General features: G+C 53.3%; 1 protein-coding gene across 2 annotated transcripts in view; it reads left to right on the top strand.

The window, feature by feature from the left end:
• LDLR (low density lipoprotein receptor) overlaps positions 1 to 15,674 on the top strand; it is a 29,678-nt gene that overhangs the window by 4,940 nt on the left and 9,064 nt on the right. The window contains exons 2-10 of one of the 2 annotated variants that reach the window (XM_070625519.1): positions 3,358 to 3,480; positions 4,392 to 4,514; positions 5,713 to 6,096; positions 8,360 to 8,482; positions 9,245 to 9,367; positions 10,889 to 11,008; positions 11,755 to 11,880; positions 13,582 to 13,753; positions 13,841 to 14,068. In XM_070625519.1, the coding sequence (XP_070481620.1) occupies positions 3,358 to 3,480; positions 4,392 to 4,514; positions 5,713 to 6,096; positions 8,360 to 8,482; positions 9,245 to 9,367; positions 10,889 to 11,008; positions 11,755 to 11,880; positions 13,582 to 13,753; positions 13,841 to 14,068 (1,522 nt within the window). Of the gene's footprint in view, positions 1 to 3,229; positions 3,481 to 4,391; positions 4,515 to 5,712; positions 6,097 to 8,359; positions 8,483 to 9,244; positions 9,368 to 10,888; positions 11,009 to 11,754; positions 11,881 to 13,581; positions 13,754 to 13,840; positions 14,069 to 15,674 lie in introns of both variants that reach the window. The other variant, XM_070625520.1, reaches the window with a different exon arrangement.

Here is a 15,674-nt window from a genome sequence, read left to right as displayed (position 1 = left end):
TTAACCATGGGCATGCATTTGATCGATGCGTTGCTGGGCGATGGCATCGTTAGGTGCTTTCCTTGTTGTGGGGACATCAGAGAGAGTACTTACCCAAACCTGGGTGGGATAGCCTACTACGCACCTGGGTTGTCTGGTCCTAATCTTTTTTATTTTTTTTTTGAGGAAGATCAGCCCTGAACTAACATCTGCTGCCAATCCTCCTCTTTTTGCTGAGGAAGACTGGCCCTGAGCTAACATCCGTGCCCATCTTCCTCTACTTTATATGTGGACGCCCACCACAGCATGGCTTGCCAAGCGGTGCCATGTCCACACCCGGAATCCCAACCAGTGAACCCCGGCCACCAAAGCGGAACGTGCGCACTTAACCGCTGCGCCACCCGGCCGGCCCCTGTCTGGTCCTAATCTTAAGGGACCACTGTTGTGTATTCAGTCTACTGTTGACCAAAACATCATTATGCGACACACAGCTATAGAAACTCTTCTGCCCCTCGCATTTTTCTCCCCTTAACAAGGTAATTTGGGCAGCTTTCCATGTCACAACATAGGATAACCGACATCTTTTTCACTGGCCATAGGGGAGCTGCGTCCTCATTGTACATGGATTTTGCACACGCAGCTGTATATCTACATTTAGATACAGACACACCATCTCAGGTTGTGTATTAATGATCTCTCGCTCATAGCAAATTACCCCAAAACGGAGTGGCTGAAGACAACGCGCGTTTATCCTCCCACAGTTTCCGCGGGTCAGGAGTTCGGAAGCAGCCCAGCTAGACGGTTCTGGTGCAGAGGCTCTCGCGAATTTGGAATCCGATGACTGCAGGGAAAAAAATGTTTGCAGGGGGGCCTGGCCCCATGGCCGAGGGGTCAAGTTCATGCGCTCAGCTTCAGCTGCCCAGAGTTTTGCCAGTTCGAATCCTGGGCGCGGACATGGCACCTCTCATCAGGCCATGCTGAGGTGACATCCCACATGCCACAACTAGAAGGACCCACAACTATGTACCAGGGGGCTTTGGAAGAAAAGGGAAAAATAAAACTTTAAAAATATACATATATATTTGCAGGGGCTGCCATCATCCGAAGGCTTGACAGGGGCTGAACACTCCATTCCAAGATGGTGCACTCAATGGCTTGTGGGGGAGGGTCCTCATTGCTTGGAGCTCTTCAGGGCTCCTCGTCACAAGCTTCCCCCAGAGCAAGTGACCCCAGAGAGGGTCCAATCTGAGAGATCACAGAGGGGGCCACGGTGCCTTCAAGATCCAGGCTCAGAAGCCACACCTCATCACGTCTGCCTTTTTCTACCACTTACAAGCAAGTCACTAAGTCCAGAGTACATCCCAAGGGTGGTGAATTAGGCTCCTCTTTTGAAGGGAGTGTCACAGAATTTGCAGTCATATTTTAACTTGCCACCAGCTGTTCCCTCCTTTTCTCTGTTATAAGGAAGACTTTGGACCTCTCTGAACTTAACATTGCTGGATGCACGTGTTAGTATTTCTTCCGGGTCCCAGGGACTTTGCACTTTAGTCCCTTTTTTTTTTTTTTTTTTTTTTGCTGAAGATGATTAGCCCTCAGCTAACATCTGTGCCAATCTTCCTCCCCTCACTTGCTACGTGGGTTGCTGCCACAACATGGCTGATGGTGTGTAGGTTACCTCACCGGGATCTGAACCCACGAACTCCAGGCACTGAACTGGAGCCCACCAAACTTAACCACCAAGCCTCGGGGCCGGCCCCACACACTTTAAATTTTGACAGGTTCTGCCCTGTTACCCTCCTAAAGGCTAGAGGGTGGAAGAGCTCCCGTTTCCTGGAATCTTTGCCCATCGAGGTGCTGGACCCTCCCTGATTTTCGCCCACCTCTTGAACAAAACGACTGTCAGGCATTGGGCTGTGGCTGTGTCGGCAGAAAGGATTAAAAAGACACTCCTCACCCTCCCGGAGTTTAAGTCTAGACTGGCAGGAACACGGGCAAACAGCTGATTTCCAAACAGTGTGACAGGAGTGAGAAACGAGTGTTTCAGGAGCTCACAGGGTCGGGGGCCCAAACCCGGTTTTTCGGCGGGTCAGCCTCAGAGGGGTGGAGTCGGGAGGGGGCCCTGCAGGCAGAGGGAACTGCAACTACTTGGGGTCTGAGGTTGTGAAACGTTTAAGGGATCTGGCCCAGTGGCAGGATGTGTCTCCCTCGGGGGTCATTGCGAAAGGGGCAGCAGAATGCTGCCTGGACCGTGTTGTAACTCACCGGATTTGCGGGGCGGGGCAGCTGGGGAAATCCAGTGCCCCAGGCTGCTCTCATGTCCTGGCTTGTGGACAAGCTTTCGATCGACAGGCAGAGAGGAGACGGGATGGGAGGAAGGAGCGCCGGCCGTGGGTTCACACGCTTGGAATGGAAGCTTCTAGGCCCGTTCTTTCTGCTCCCCTCTGGCCGTGGGCCCCCTTCGCCTCTCCGCCGTCTTCAGTCTTGGCAGTGACTTAGGTGGACACCACAGTTCTTCCATTGGGGCCAAAGATGGGGTGAGCTGGAGACTCATAGCTCTTCCTTCATCAGTTTAAGGTCTTGCTTTCACGTGGCTTCAAGCCCTAAAGTCTTTTTCACCCCCAGAGGTTCCACAAATCTGTATTCCCCTTCATTGTTCCTTTTAAAGAACTGGGGTGTTCTAATGTATGTAATCTTTCAAGGACTTTTAAAAAATAACTTTTTTTTTTTTTTTTTGGTGAGGAAGATTGGCCCTGAGCTACCATCTGTGCCAGCCTCCCTCCATTTTATATGGGATGCTGCCATGGTGTGGCTTGACAAGCAGTGCTAGGTCCCCACCTGGGATCCGAACCTGCGAACCCGGCACCGCCAAAGTGGAACGTGCGAACTTAATTACTGTGCCACCCGGCCGGCCCCTAATTTCTGTTAATTTTTGTCTCTTTATATTCTCTCTCTACCTACTAGAGAGAGCAGCTCAAGTTTTCCTTCAGCTTCATGCTTTTACAGGGTCAATTTCCCTCATCCCTATTTCCAACATGGGTTTGCAACATGCTAAATAATTTTCTTTATCTGTGTGCACGGAAGTTCGGACATGTTGTTCCCATATCCCCGTGGGCCCAGACTCTGGACTCAGCAACTGTTCTAGCAAAGTCTTACACGTTGTCGACACGTCTCGCTTTCCAGTACATTCTTGGCCTCCTCCTCTGTCCTTCTGGGTCATGAATTGAATTTACGGTGTGAGTTTCTTTTCCAGGGAACTGGAGGGTCCGGATAGGTTTCTATTCCTGGAGTCTGTCGGTTGGCGGGAAATAGACGGAGATGAGTTTCCGTTTCCGGTCCGCGTCTGACTCCGCCCCCCCTCCCCCCCACCCCCCAATCCAGCGCAGGGCGAGTGCGGGAGGCGCGAGTTCCAGTGCCGGGACGGGAAGTGCATCTCCTACAAGTGGGTCTGCGACGGCCGCGCCGAGTGCAGCGACAGCTCCGACGAGGCCCCGGAGACGTGCAGTGAGTCCCCTGGGACGTGACAGGACCCCAGCCTTTTCCACGATGGTGGGAGACAGACGAGGGGGAAAACGGCCAGCGCATGGATGCGTTCAACCAGGAACTGGGAGATGGGGAGAGAACATATTACTGGAACTGTCCTTTAATGGCTCTTTCTTAAAAAATTGCGGTGAAATTCATATAATATAAAATTAACCATTTTATTTATTTATTTTTTTTTGAGGAAGATCAGCCCTGAGCTAACTGCTGCCAATCCTCCTCTTTTTGCTGAGAAAGACTGGCCCTGAGCTAACATCCACGCCCATCTTCCTCTACTTTATATGTGGGACACCTACCACAGCATGGTTTGCCAAGCCGTGCCATGTCCGCACCCCGGATCCGAACCAGTGAACCCTGGGCCACCGAAGCAGAACGTGTGCCCTTAACTGCTGAGCCATTTAAAATTAAAATTAAGCATTTTAAAGTGGCCAGTTCAGTATCATCAATACATTCACAGTGCTGTGCAACCACTACCTCTTTCTCATTCCAAAACCTTTATATCACCTAACATCTGATTTTTTAATAAGCTCTTTTTTTTTTCCCCCTGAGGAAGACTGGCCCTGAGCTAATATCTGTTGCCAGTCTTCCTCAATTTTATATGTGGGTTGGTGCCATAGCATGGCTGAGGAGTGGTGTAGGTCCAAGCCGGGGATCCAAACCCGTGAATCTGGGCCACCAAAGTGGAACACACGAACTTAACCACTAGGCCATGGGGTCGGCCCCTAACAAGCTCCATTAGATGCCCTTCCTTGTGACCAAGAAAAGTGGAATTGGGATGGACACCCTCTTTCTCTGGGGTCTTCTCTGCAAAGCGAGGACCTGCAAGGCAGTTGGGTCTTCCCTTGGAGTTCAACCCGCTCCCGTCTCTCCCACAGTGTCCGTCACCTGCATGGCGGGAGACTTCAGCTGTGGCGGCCGTGTCAACCGCTGTATTCCTCAGTTCTGGAGATGTGACGGCCAGGTGGACTGCGAGAACGGATCGGACGAGCAGGGCTGTCGTAAGTGTGGTTCCTCGCCTGGCTGCCCGCGCGCCCTGGCCGCGTCCGTGGGGCCCGACCAGGTTCCGGGCGGCAGTCACAGTCTGTTCCCCACGAGTCCTGCCCGAGCTGGGTATCAGCTGCTCTTCCATTGCCTGGCACTTCGGAGCAGGGTGTCCGTCTTGGCGCTTTGATTTTATTTATTATTACTATTATTTTTTCAACTATGTAGATTTTTTTTAATGGAGTAAGCCTCTCCAAAAGAAATAAACTGGGAAAAACTTAAATAAGTAAGATCATATCAACCCTTCAAGTTCACAAAACACAAAAGCCCATAAGAGAGTCTTTAAGAAACAAGCGTATTTGCTTTCATTTGCGTTAGAAATGCACGTCTCAGCGTGATGAGTGGCTGATGAAACCACTCCTTTGTTATAGAATAAAATAGGTTAGTGTTCTTTTCCAGCCACTCTTTTTTCTCGTTCCACCTTTATTGAGATATAATGACATACAACCTTGTGTAAGTTTAAAGTGGAGGATGTGATGATTTGATACACGTACATATTGCGAAATGACTATCACAATAAGGTGAGTTAGTGCCTCCATCACTTCTTATAATTATCACTTTCTTTTAGGGTTTTTTTTTTTTTTTTTTTTTGGTGAGGAAGATTGGCCCTGAGCTAACATCTGTTGCCAATCCTCATCTTTTTGCTGAGGAAGGCTGGCCCTGAGCTCACATCTATGCCCATCTTCCTCTATTTCATGTGGGATGCCACCACAGTGTGGCTTGATGAGCAGCACGAGGTCTCCGTCTGGGATCTGAACCTGCGAACCCTGGGCTGCCACAGCGTGTGAACTTAACTGCTAACACCACCAGCGGGCGCCTTTTTGGGTTCTTTTAATATTAATCATAAGCAGACCCTTAAATAGTGATTCGCGTGTGCCCGGCCCAACCTGAGTTCTCTGCACCTGTCAATTCAACAGTCCTCACAACATGATGAGACACGGTACAGATGAGGAAACTGAGGCACAGAGGGGGCACAAGAGCAGGGCAGGGAGGGGCCGTGGTTCCCAGTCCAGGACCCGTGACCGCCACCCGCACCGCCTCTCCAGGGTCTGCTAACCGGGTGGGGCCTCCGCTGGGCTGGGTGTCCCCATCTGCGGAGGGGCCGGCGCCGGAGGCTGCCCGGTGACGCCGCTGTCGTCTCCCCGCGCCCCGCAGCCCCCAAGACGTGCGCCCAGGACGAGTTCCGCTGCCTCGACGGCAAGTGCATCGCGCGCGAGTTCGTGTGCGACGCGGACCGCGACTGCCTGGACGGCTCGGACGAGGCCAGCTGCCCGGCGCCCACGTGCGGCCCCGCCAGCTTCCAGTGCAACAGCTCCGCCTGCATCCCCGAGCTCTGGGCCTGCGACGGCGACCCCGACTGCAAGGACGGCTCGGACGAGTGGCCGCAGCGCTGCGGGGCCCGGGACGCGGCGCCCCCGCGCGACGACAGCCCCTGCTCGGCCCTCGAGTTCCACTGCAGCAGCGGCGAGTGTGTGCACTCCAGCTGGCGCTGCGACGGCGACCCCGACTGCAGGGACAAGTCCGACGAGGACAACTGCGGTAGGGCCCCCGTCCCTGTGCGTCCCGGGTGTGGGACCCATAGCCCCTCTAGGGGGTTAAACCATTTCCAGTCACATTTCTTTTTCCACAAGGGGCGCAAGGCGCAGCTGCCTGTATTATTTTGCTCCAGAAAAGATCCTGGGCTCCAGGCCTGGCTGGTGACATCCGGCCCGTGTGACCCTCAGCCAAGGACCCAACCTCACTGCGCTGTGGTCCTCTCCCCTGTAGCATGGGCAACAGCATTGGCCTCTGCGGGCCTGGGAAAGTCCAGGGCCGCCGATGGAACTTTCTGTGATGGGGGGCCTGTTTCCCGTCTGTGCTGCCCCCACAGTAGCCGCTGACCAAGGTGGCAGGCACAGTGAAGAACAGGGTCGGTAGTTTTATTGAATTTTGATTAGTTGAATAGCCACACATGGTTAGTGGTGCCTGTGCTGGAGACAGTGCAGATAAAAGGTGTGGCCCTGGATTGGCCCCGTGTCACTGTTCCTTGAACAAGCGTCGTTGTCGCTTGGCTAGAGAGAACCACTGTGAATCTAGAACATGCTTTCCTTTTCCTGTTTCTTTGGTGTCTTTGTCCACATACACAGTGTTCATAGAATTGTAATTACTATGCAGATATAATTAGATTTTTTTTTTTTTGGTGAGGAAGATTTGCTCTGAGCTAATATCTGTTCTCAATCTTCCTCTTTTCTTTTACTTGAGGAAGATTGGCCCTGAGCTAACATTTGTGCCAGTCTTCCTCTATTTAGTATGTGGGTCGCCACCGTAGCATGGCTTGAGTGATGCCGGTCTACACTCGAGATCCAAACCCATGAACCTGGGCCACCAAAGCAGAGTGCACCAGACTTAACCACTACACCACAGGGCTAGCCCCCTAATTAAACTTTTTTAAATGTCACATTTTAAAAACAATTGATAACTTTGCATGTGATCCATACTAAAAATTAGCAGAAATTAATTTCATCCCCATAACTTAGACCAGGCTTCCCTCACTCTTTACAGATAGGGAAACTGAGGCACAGAAAGGCTGTGTGCCCTTCTGAGGACACATCTGTGAAAACTAAAAATTTCATCATTCTCTGCTTTTTAGCTGTCATCAGAGTTCTCGTTATGCTAGAGTTGCATCCAGTTGTCTTTTTCCTCAATGCAAAGACACGTGCGAAGATTCAAAATAGGATTGCTCTCCTTTTTACTTATATCATTGCTGAGCGAGTCTCGGCTTGAACTCGCAGAGCTCCAAAAATGTGCATGGTTTTTAAAAGGAGAAGGGGGGATGGTTCAGCCCACAGATTTATTCTCTCTTTTCGCTGACATCCTGAAATCGAATATTTGAATTGCAAACATTTTATTGTGAAATATGACCCACAGGAAAGTGCATGAAATGTGAACTTTCGGCTTAACGAATTAGTATAAAGCAAAAACCTGTTGATCTGAAAAGGCACAAAATGAGTTTATTCAGGAATAGCCAAAAGAATTGCAACTTAGGACGTGCATGCTAAGGCAAGGCATAGGCAAATACAATAAATAGGGAAGGGGAGCTGCTTTTATAGGGATAAAGGGGGAGGGAGGCTCTTCTAAATGAAAGTCCATTGGCGGAAAGTAACAGTTCAGGGTGGCAACAGCTTCTCATTGGCTGGGCTGCAGTGTTTCTCATTGGCTGAGCTGTGCTATTTACATTGGCTGGGCTGTGGCATTTCTCATTGGCTGGGCTGTGGCATTTCTCATTGGCTGGGCTGTAGCATTTCTCATTGGCTGGGCTGTTGCCAGGTGAGGAGAGAAATCTTCCTTCCCCAGTAAAGTAGTTTTACTTTGCGTCTAAGGTGCAAGCAGGTCCTCTCTTCCCATTTGGTGCAATTGACGATGTGTCACAGGGCATGAGAGCTCCCCCTGCAGGCCTTCCTGGCTCTAGTTAGTTAAGGTTTCTTTTATTAATTTCCACAAACTTGCGTGAGGTCCACGTGTGCACCGTGGCCAGCAGTGACCTAATCCAGTCACCCCGTGCGGCCCCGAGCTTTAACTGTAATGTCTTTTTTCACGTCCGTCGTCTTATAGCCACTTTTCCTGTCCGCAGTCTCTGTCCTTTGAACGGCTGTGTCAGACTCAGGGCATTGCTCTCATTTCTCATCATGTGCTTGGCCGGCCTCTGTCGAGGTCGGGCCGCGTCACTGCTGTCTGCTGAGCATGGGTGGCTGGGTCTGTGGCTTTTGAGTGAATTTTCAAGGAGCTCCTTGAGAAAAACTAGCACGTATCTGTCTTTCCCCAGCCGTGGCCACGTGCCAGCCTGACGAGTTCCAGTGCTCCGACGGGACCTGCATCCATGGCAGCCGACAGTGCGACAAGGAGTATGACTGTAAGGACATGAGTGACGAGCTGGGCTGCGTCAATGGTGAGCTGCGCTCCATGCCGAGGGGGTCCTGGGCCTGGGGGGACGAGCACAGTGCATCCCAGGCGAGGCAGGAGCCTCCTAGGTCAGCCCCGCACCAGCTGTGTGTCCTTGGGCAAGTTACTTGACTTCTCTGAGCCTCACTTCCACTCATCTGAAAAATGTGCATAATGAAAGCACCTATTTCAGGACTATGAGATTTAACGAAGTCGAGCGTCCAGAGCTCACATCTTTGAGCTCAGAGTTCTATGTACAATACAATTCCACGTGAAGAGAATTCAACCATATAATTAATGCAATTCATTAAGATGTGTGATAGAACTATTAATGACAAAATAAGGAAGTGATAAGCCCCAAATTCAGAATTATCATTACCTCTGGGGGCATGGCAGAGGGTGGCAGATGGGACAGCAAAGGCTGTGAAAATGATCTAGGTCAGGGGTCCCCAAACTTTTCCCTTAAAAGGCCAGATAGTAAATACTTCCGGCTTTGCAGGCCACATCTTAGGTGCAGCTTGTCGACTCCGCTTTGTGGTATGAAAACAGCCACAGACAGTGTGCAAATGGGTGGGCGGGGCCAGCATCTGCTCTTGGCGATGTTCCGGTTTGTAAGCTGGGTGGGGGTTCACGGGGGTCAGCCACTGCGATGTCTGGTTCGTGAGTCCATCAGCGGACATTCTTGGCTGGATTCAGTATTAGACTCTTGCCGAGCGCTCAGCAGGCCCCTGGCGCTCCGCGGCGCCTGACGCTCCTCTTGGCTCCTCAGTGACCCTGTGCGAGGGCCCCAGCAAGTTCAAGTGCCGCAGCGGCGAGTGCATCCCCCTGGACAAGGTGTGCAACTCGGCCAGGGACTGCGAGGACTGGTCGGACGAGCCCCTCAGGCAATGCGGTGAGCCTCGGGGTGCAGAGCTCATGCTGAGCTGGGGGGGGGGTAGGACCAGACATGGGTGCCGTGGTCCCTTGAGGGTCCAGCTGCCGCCGCTGCCCGTAAGAGCTGTGGCCCTGGGGAAAGATGGTGGTGAGGGCAATGAGGGTAAGTGGATCCGCTTCTAAGCCTCGTTTTCACATCCATAGGATGGGGCAGCCTTGCTCACACGTCCCAGGGCTGCTGGGATCGGCCGGTGGGTCCCCCGGGAAGTGTCATTGGTGCTCTGTGATCCACGGCTGTGTAGATGCTTTGGACTTTTCAGGCCGCGTGCTCTGTCACAGATAGTCAGCTCAGCCGGTGTAGCAAGAAAACAGCCATAGAAACGCATACCGATGCAACCAAATGCGTGTGGCTCTGCCCCAGGAAAGCTCTGTCACAGACACGGAAATGTGGATTTCATCGAACTTCACATGTCCTGAAATACTATTTTTCTTTCTTTCTTTTTTTTTGCTGGGAAAGATTCGCCCTGAGCTAACATCTACTGCCGATCTTCTCTCTTTTTTTTCTTTTTCCTCCCCAAAGCCCCAGTGCACAGTTGTATATTCTGGTTGTAAGCCCTTCTAGTTCTTCTGTGTGGGATGCTGCCACAGCACGGCTACTGACAGACGGGTGGTGTGGTTCTGTGCCGGGGCCCGAACCCTGGCCGCCGAATCAGAGCTCAGCGAACCGTAACCGCCAGGCCCTCAGGGCTGACTCTTATATTTCTTTTCAATAATTTAAAAGTGTAAAAACCATCCTTAGCTTTCGGGCAGTGCACGAACAGGTGGCAGGTGGGCAAGAGGCCGAGGAGGGCGAGGGCAGAGTCCGCAGCCAGGCCCCCCGGCTTCCGGTCCAGCTGTGTGATCTTCGGCAAGTCATATAACGTGGCCGTGTCTCAGTTTCCCCAGCTGCAGTTCAACTGTCTTTACGATTGTAGGGAGGATTAAATTAGTTAATATTTGTAACTGTAGTAAGTAGTGTGTGGCTTTTAATTTTTTATAATTAAAAACAATTTTAATTGTGGTAAAAAAATAACAAAGTTTACCATCTTAACCATTTTTAAGTGTCCGCTTCAGTGGCATTAAGCCCATTCACATTGCTGTGCAGCCGTCCCCACCATCCATCTCCAGAACCTTCTCGTCTTCCCAAACTGAAGCTCTGTCCCCATGAAACACCATCTCCCCTCCCCTCCCCCTCCCCCGGGCCCACCATCTCCTTTCTGTCCCTGTGGATCTGGCCCCTCTAGGGGCCTCCTCCAGGTGGAATCAGACAGCATTTGTCCTTTTGTGACTGGCGTCTGTCACTCGGCAGAATGTCCTCCAGGTTCCTCCATGGCGTTCATGTGACAAGAGTTATTTTCAGTCTTCTTAGGGGTCATGTTACTTCGCCGGCCTCCAAGTCATTGCTGTGACTGCGATAAAGATGGTGAAATAGCACAGGGTGATGGGGAAGGGGTGGCTGGAGGCCCGAGTGTGACCGATCTGTGTCCCCCGCCCGGTGCAGGGACTAACGAGTGCCTGGACAACAACGGCGGCTGCTCCCACATCTGCAGCGACCTCAAGATCGGCCACGAGTGCCTGTGTCCCGAGGGCTTCCGGCTGGTGGACCAGCGGAGATGCGAAGGTGATTCCTGACAGGCCCTGGGCCTCCTCAGCCTTTTCCCCGGATGTGGTGACCAAACCCTCTGTGCCTCAGTTTCCCTGTCAAGTGGGTGTGAAAGCAGTCCCCACCTCACATAGTAGGAGGATTTAATGAGATGCCCAATGCACAGGATGTCTAGTGGACCCTGAAGAAGCACTTGGTTCTTTCCCCCCCCCCCCCTTTTTTTTTGGTTAGGAAGATTGGCCCTGAGCTAACATCTGTTGCCAATCTTCCTCTTTGTTTTTTCTCTGCAAAGCCCCAGTACATAGTTGTTTGTATATTCTAGTTGTAGGTCCTTCTAGTTCTTCTCTGTGGACGCCACCTCAGCATGGCTTGATGAGTGGTGTGTAGGTCTGCATCCAGGATGCAAACCTGTGAACCTTGGGGCCGCCAAAGCGAACTTAACTGCTATGCCACTGGGCTGCCTCGGTTCTTGCCTTTTGGGGTTAATAATTAAAGAAACTGCAACCAAAGATTTTTTGCCCTGCTGGCTGCACCCCTGAGGTGAACAGTGAGGTCAGGTCATTGCTGGAGATGACGCTTGTCCGTTTCCACGATTCCATTTCTGAGCCCGATGGTCACCGAGACCCTGGCCTCAGATCTTCCCCAGAGAGGGCGTGCTGTCCCCCATTTGCCACTGCGGGGCACGGCTTTTGGTTGGAGTGCGCCGCTCCATCCACACCAGAGGGGGAGATGCCCCCAACCCCCTTCTCTGTCCCGACTTGCAGACATTGACGAGTGTCAGGACCCTGACGCCTGCAGCCAGCTCTGCGTGAACCTCGAGGGCAGCTACAAGTGTGAGTGTGAGGCGGGTTTCCAGCTGGACCCCCTCACCAAGGCCTGCAAGGCCACAGGTGAGCACGGGGAGGGGAGCGCCATGCCACGGGGATTTCACCATGTGAACTTCGCAAGGACTCAAGTGACCCGGGGGTAGCTGTCGCCGAGGCCTCTGGCCCCGAAAGGGCAGCCCAGTTAGGACGCGGCCTTACTAGGAGGCTGCCGCACCGTCCTGCTTCTCCACAGACCCAGGGTGGCCCCGCAGGGGACAGCTGGCAGCCCCCAGCCCCGCCGTGGGCTTCGGGGGTCAGGAAGTGGAAAGCTGTGGCCCCAAACAGCCCACACCCCCCCAGCTGTTATTAACCAAAGGCACTTACACCCCAAAAACAAGTGCATTTAAGAGAGACCAGAATAGAAGAGCTCGTAATGAAACGAGAGAGTGGAAATCGCTGAGTCTCTTTGCCACCTGAAGGTTAGGTTGGAACTGCCACGGAGGGCTAATTCTTACAATCAGCTAAATCAAAGGACCCCGTGATTTTGGAGGCGTCGTCCTGGCGGGGTTTTCTGGTCGTGCAAATGCCCCTTTTTGTGTCATCTTCTGCTCCTGCAGTGTGATTCCCGTGACGGCCAATTTTGCAGAAATATTTTAAACCTGCTGCCGTTTCCCCAAGGGCCCCTTAGGCCATAAGTCTTTGTCCCCTGTTGTCGTCCTTTTTGACAGCTGCCTGGCCTCCCTCCGTCATGTCCCTGTGTGTGTCCCGGTTCTGGGGCAAAGTGGGGACTGAGTTCATAAAACCCTCCAGGGTTTGAGACTTCACTGCCATTCCAGTCTGTAGGGCTCAGCGTCTATACGGTCTTCAACCCCGGGGCTGGGAAGCGATATTGGGAGTGAGGTCAGTTGTAGAAGTGGTCCGTTTGTTGGTCAAGATTGGTGTCAGAGTGACAGCTCAGCCCCCAGTGTTGGGGCAACCCGGGTTTGAGTCCTGGCTCTGCCACTCACTCGCTGTGTGACCTTGGACAAGTCCCTTCCCCTCTCTGAGCCTCAATCCCCTTATCTAGAAAGGGGGGTTGCATTATCGGAGTGTAAGGATCAGTGAGGAAAAATGAGTAGGAAAAGCAGCAAGCAGAATTCCCTGCCCTTAGGACTTGCTCTGTACGTATGAGACATGATCCTTATCCTCTAGTTGTAAAATGCTGGGGCCCACGTGGCTCAAAGTATAGGTGTTATTATTCAGCTAGAGTGAGGCTTTAAAGATCAGGAGATGACAGCCGTTGACAAGCCAGCTTGTCACTCACGGTTCCCGGGAGGAGGGGGCGCCACGCAGGGCCACACGGGGAAGCACCAGCAGAAGGCAGAAGGATTGAGGGCGACGTGTGGGCAGGAGCCCCTGTCGTGGTTTCCACCAGAAGCAACGGAGGTGGCAGGGTGTCCGTTGGGATTGGCTGGTTGGAATGATTTCAGCCGGCTCTGGGGTGCCGGGCGTGTCCCTGGTTGTCAGGTCCCTGGCCCTGAGGGGACCAGGCAGGGGCAGTGGCTGGTTAGTTTGCATTTTGAAGTCGCTGACTATGTCTAGGAACCAGCTCGCCCCCGGGAGGGGCCGTCCCTCCGGGGTCTCCGTGGCCTCGCGTGTCAGAGCATCAGAAGCTCGTAGTTCGTACACAGGGAGGCCCTTTCCACGCCGTGTTGGGCATCTCTGCTTCAGCCGGACCTCACAGGGTGACGGGTGGGGGCGTGCGGGTCCCTTGCACGCCCCTGAGCATCCCTCCCGGGTCCCCAGGCACCATCGCTTATCTGTTCTTCACCAACCGCCACGAGGTGAGGAAGATGACGCTGGACCGCAGCGAGTACACCAGCCTCATCCCCAACCTGAAGAACGTGGTCGCCCTGGACACGGAGGTGGCCAGCAACAGGGTCTACTGGTCCGACCTGTCCCAGAGAAAGATCTACAGGTGAGCCCGGCCCCACGCCGCGCCGCCCGGGGGTGAAATGAGCGCCCTTGGTGCCGACGCATTCCTGCTCCCCTCCTCCCTCCTCAGCACCCAGATCGACAGAGCCCCCGGCTTCTCCTCCTACGACACCGTCATCGGCGAGGACCTGCAGGCCCCCGATGGGCTGGCAGTCGACTGGATCCATGGCAACATCTACTGGACCGACTCCGTCCTGGGCACCGTCTCCGTGGCCGACACCAAGGGGCTGAAGAGAAAGACACTCTTCAAGGAGAAGGACTCAAAGCCGAGGGCCATCGTGGTGGACCCTGTTCACGGGTGAGTGTCCCCAAAGCTGAGGGGCTCAGAGGCTGAAGAACCAGTTAGGGCTCCGGGCGGTGTGGAAGGTCTGTGCCTGAGGTGGGCAAGACCAAGTGGGGTGGGTGCTGTCCGGAGCCGCAGAGCCAAAAAGAACAAGGCCTGGAAGGGCGGGCCTTCCCCACCCACGCTTTGGGGGTCGTGGGGGATGTGGGTCCCTCTCGATGTCTGCGTTACCTGAGATGGACCCGGAGCCTCAAAAGTCCTGGGCTTGGAATGAGAATCCAAAATCAGAAATCAAACTACTGATTGAAATCGGTATTAGAAATTAATACTGGGGGCCAGCCCCATGGCATAGTGGTTAAGTTCCACATGCTCCACTTCGGTGGCCCAGGTTTGTGGGTTTGGATCCCAGGCATGGACCTACACCACTCATCAGCCACGCTGTGGTGGCAACTCACATACAAAATGAGGAAGATGGGCACAGATGTTAGCTCAGGGCCAATCTTCCTCAACAAAAAAAGAAAAAAGAAAAAAGAAATTAATTCTTATTAGAAATTAGAAATTTCAATTCTGATTGAGTATCTAAGGGCAGAGCATCGTCTACCAGGACAGGACTGGAGAAAAGTAAAAACCCTCAGGTCTAGCGTTAGTCGATTGACAGTTGTTTCGAGGTCGCCACCCCGTGGAGCCCCCAGGAGGGTGTCTGCAGGGGCCTGTGGCTGACTCAGCAGCTCCAGGACCCACAGGGACCAGTGTGGCCTGTGGAAAGCCTGGCTCCCTCCCACGAACTTTGCACCTGTCAGACCACATCTGCCACCTCAGCACGTCACATGTGGAATTTCACAATTCCAGAGGCGTGCAGACAACCGGGCGGATAGCCTATTCTGGCTGCAATAGTTGGAGAAAAGGGAGCTTTGGCTTCTGGGAGGGAACGTGAGAGAAGGCGCATCTGGCGCCTCCACGTGGCATCCAGGGCTCAGTCTTGTCAGATCGGATCGAACTGGGGGTGAAGATGGGCCCCGGGCAGGTCCCCCCCCACAGGACTAATGCCATCATCCAGTGGAGGGACACGCAGTCCAGTGAACCAGCCCACAACTGCCAGGAGAGAGAGACGCCTAGAAAAAATCCACTTAGACACAAGTGGTGGGGACTCTGTGCTTGTGTGTGCATGTGCGTGCGTGCGTGTGTGTGTGTGTGCATGTGTGTGTGTGCATGTGTGCGTGTGTGTGGCCTGTCTGGTGTCTCTTCCCTAGGATGCCTGCCCGCCACGACCCTCTGCTCTCCTCCTGTCTCTTCCATTTGGCACCTGGGGTTGGCCCCCTGTCGCCCCTGAGCCATGATTCATTGAACTGCTATCCAGCACATGGAAATTTAGTATTTTTCCCCCTACGTCACAAAGCAGCTGGGAATCCTTTGAAGTGAGTTGTTGCAGTTTATCAGCAGGAGAACATTCTAGAAATTGGATAACTAGCTCGGGGAGCAAATGCACCGACACAGCATCAGACTGTCCTTCCAAACACATGTTGTAAACCGGACCCTCAGCCAGAGGGCCCCCGAGGGCCCGTCCTCCCACACCCCACCCGTGGGCTGTCCCTCTGAGCCAGTTTCAATGTGGTTGTCGTTG

The sequence above is a fragment of the Equus przewalskii genome, chromosome 6, assembly GCF_037783145.1.
Source record: "Equus przewalskii isolate Varuska chromosome 6, EquPr2, whole genome shotgun sequence".
NCBI classification, from domain to species: Eukaryota; Metazoa; Chordata; class Mammalia; order Perissodactyla; family Equidae; genus Equus; species Equus przewalskii.
The sequence above is the reverse complement of the archived record's forward strand: the minus strand, read 5'-3'. Positions and strand labels throughout refer to the sequence as shown.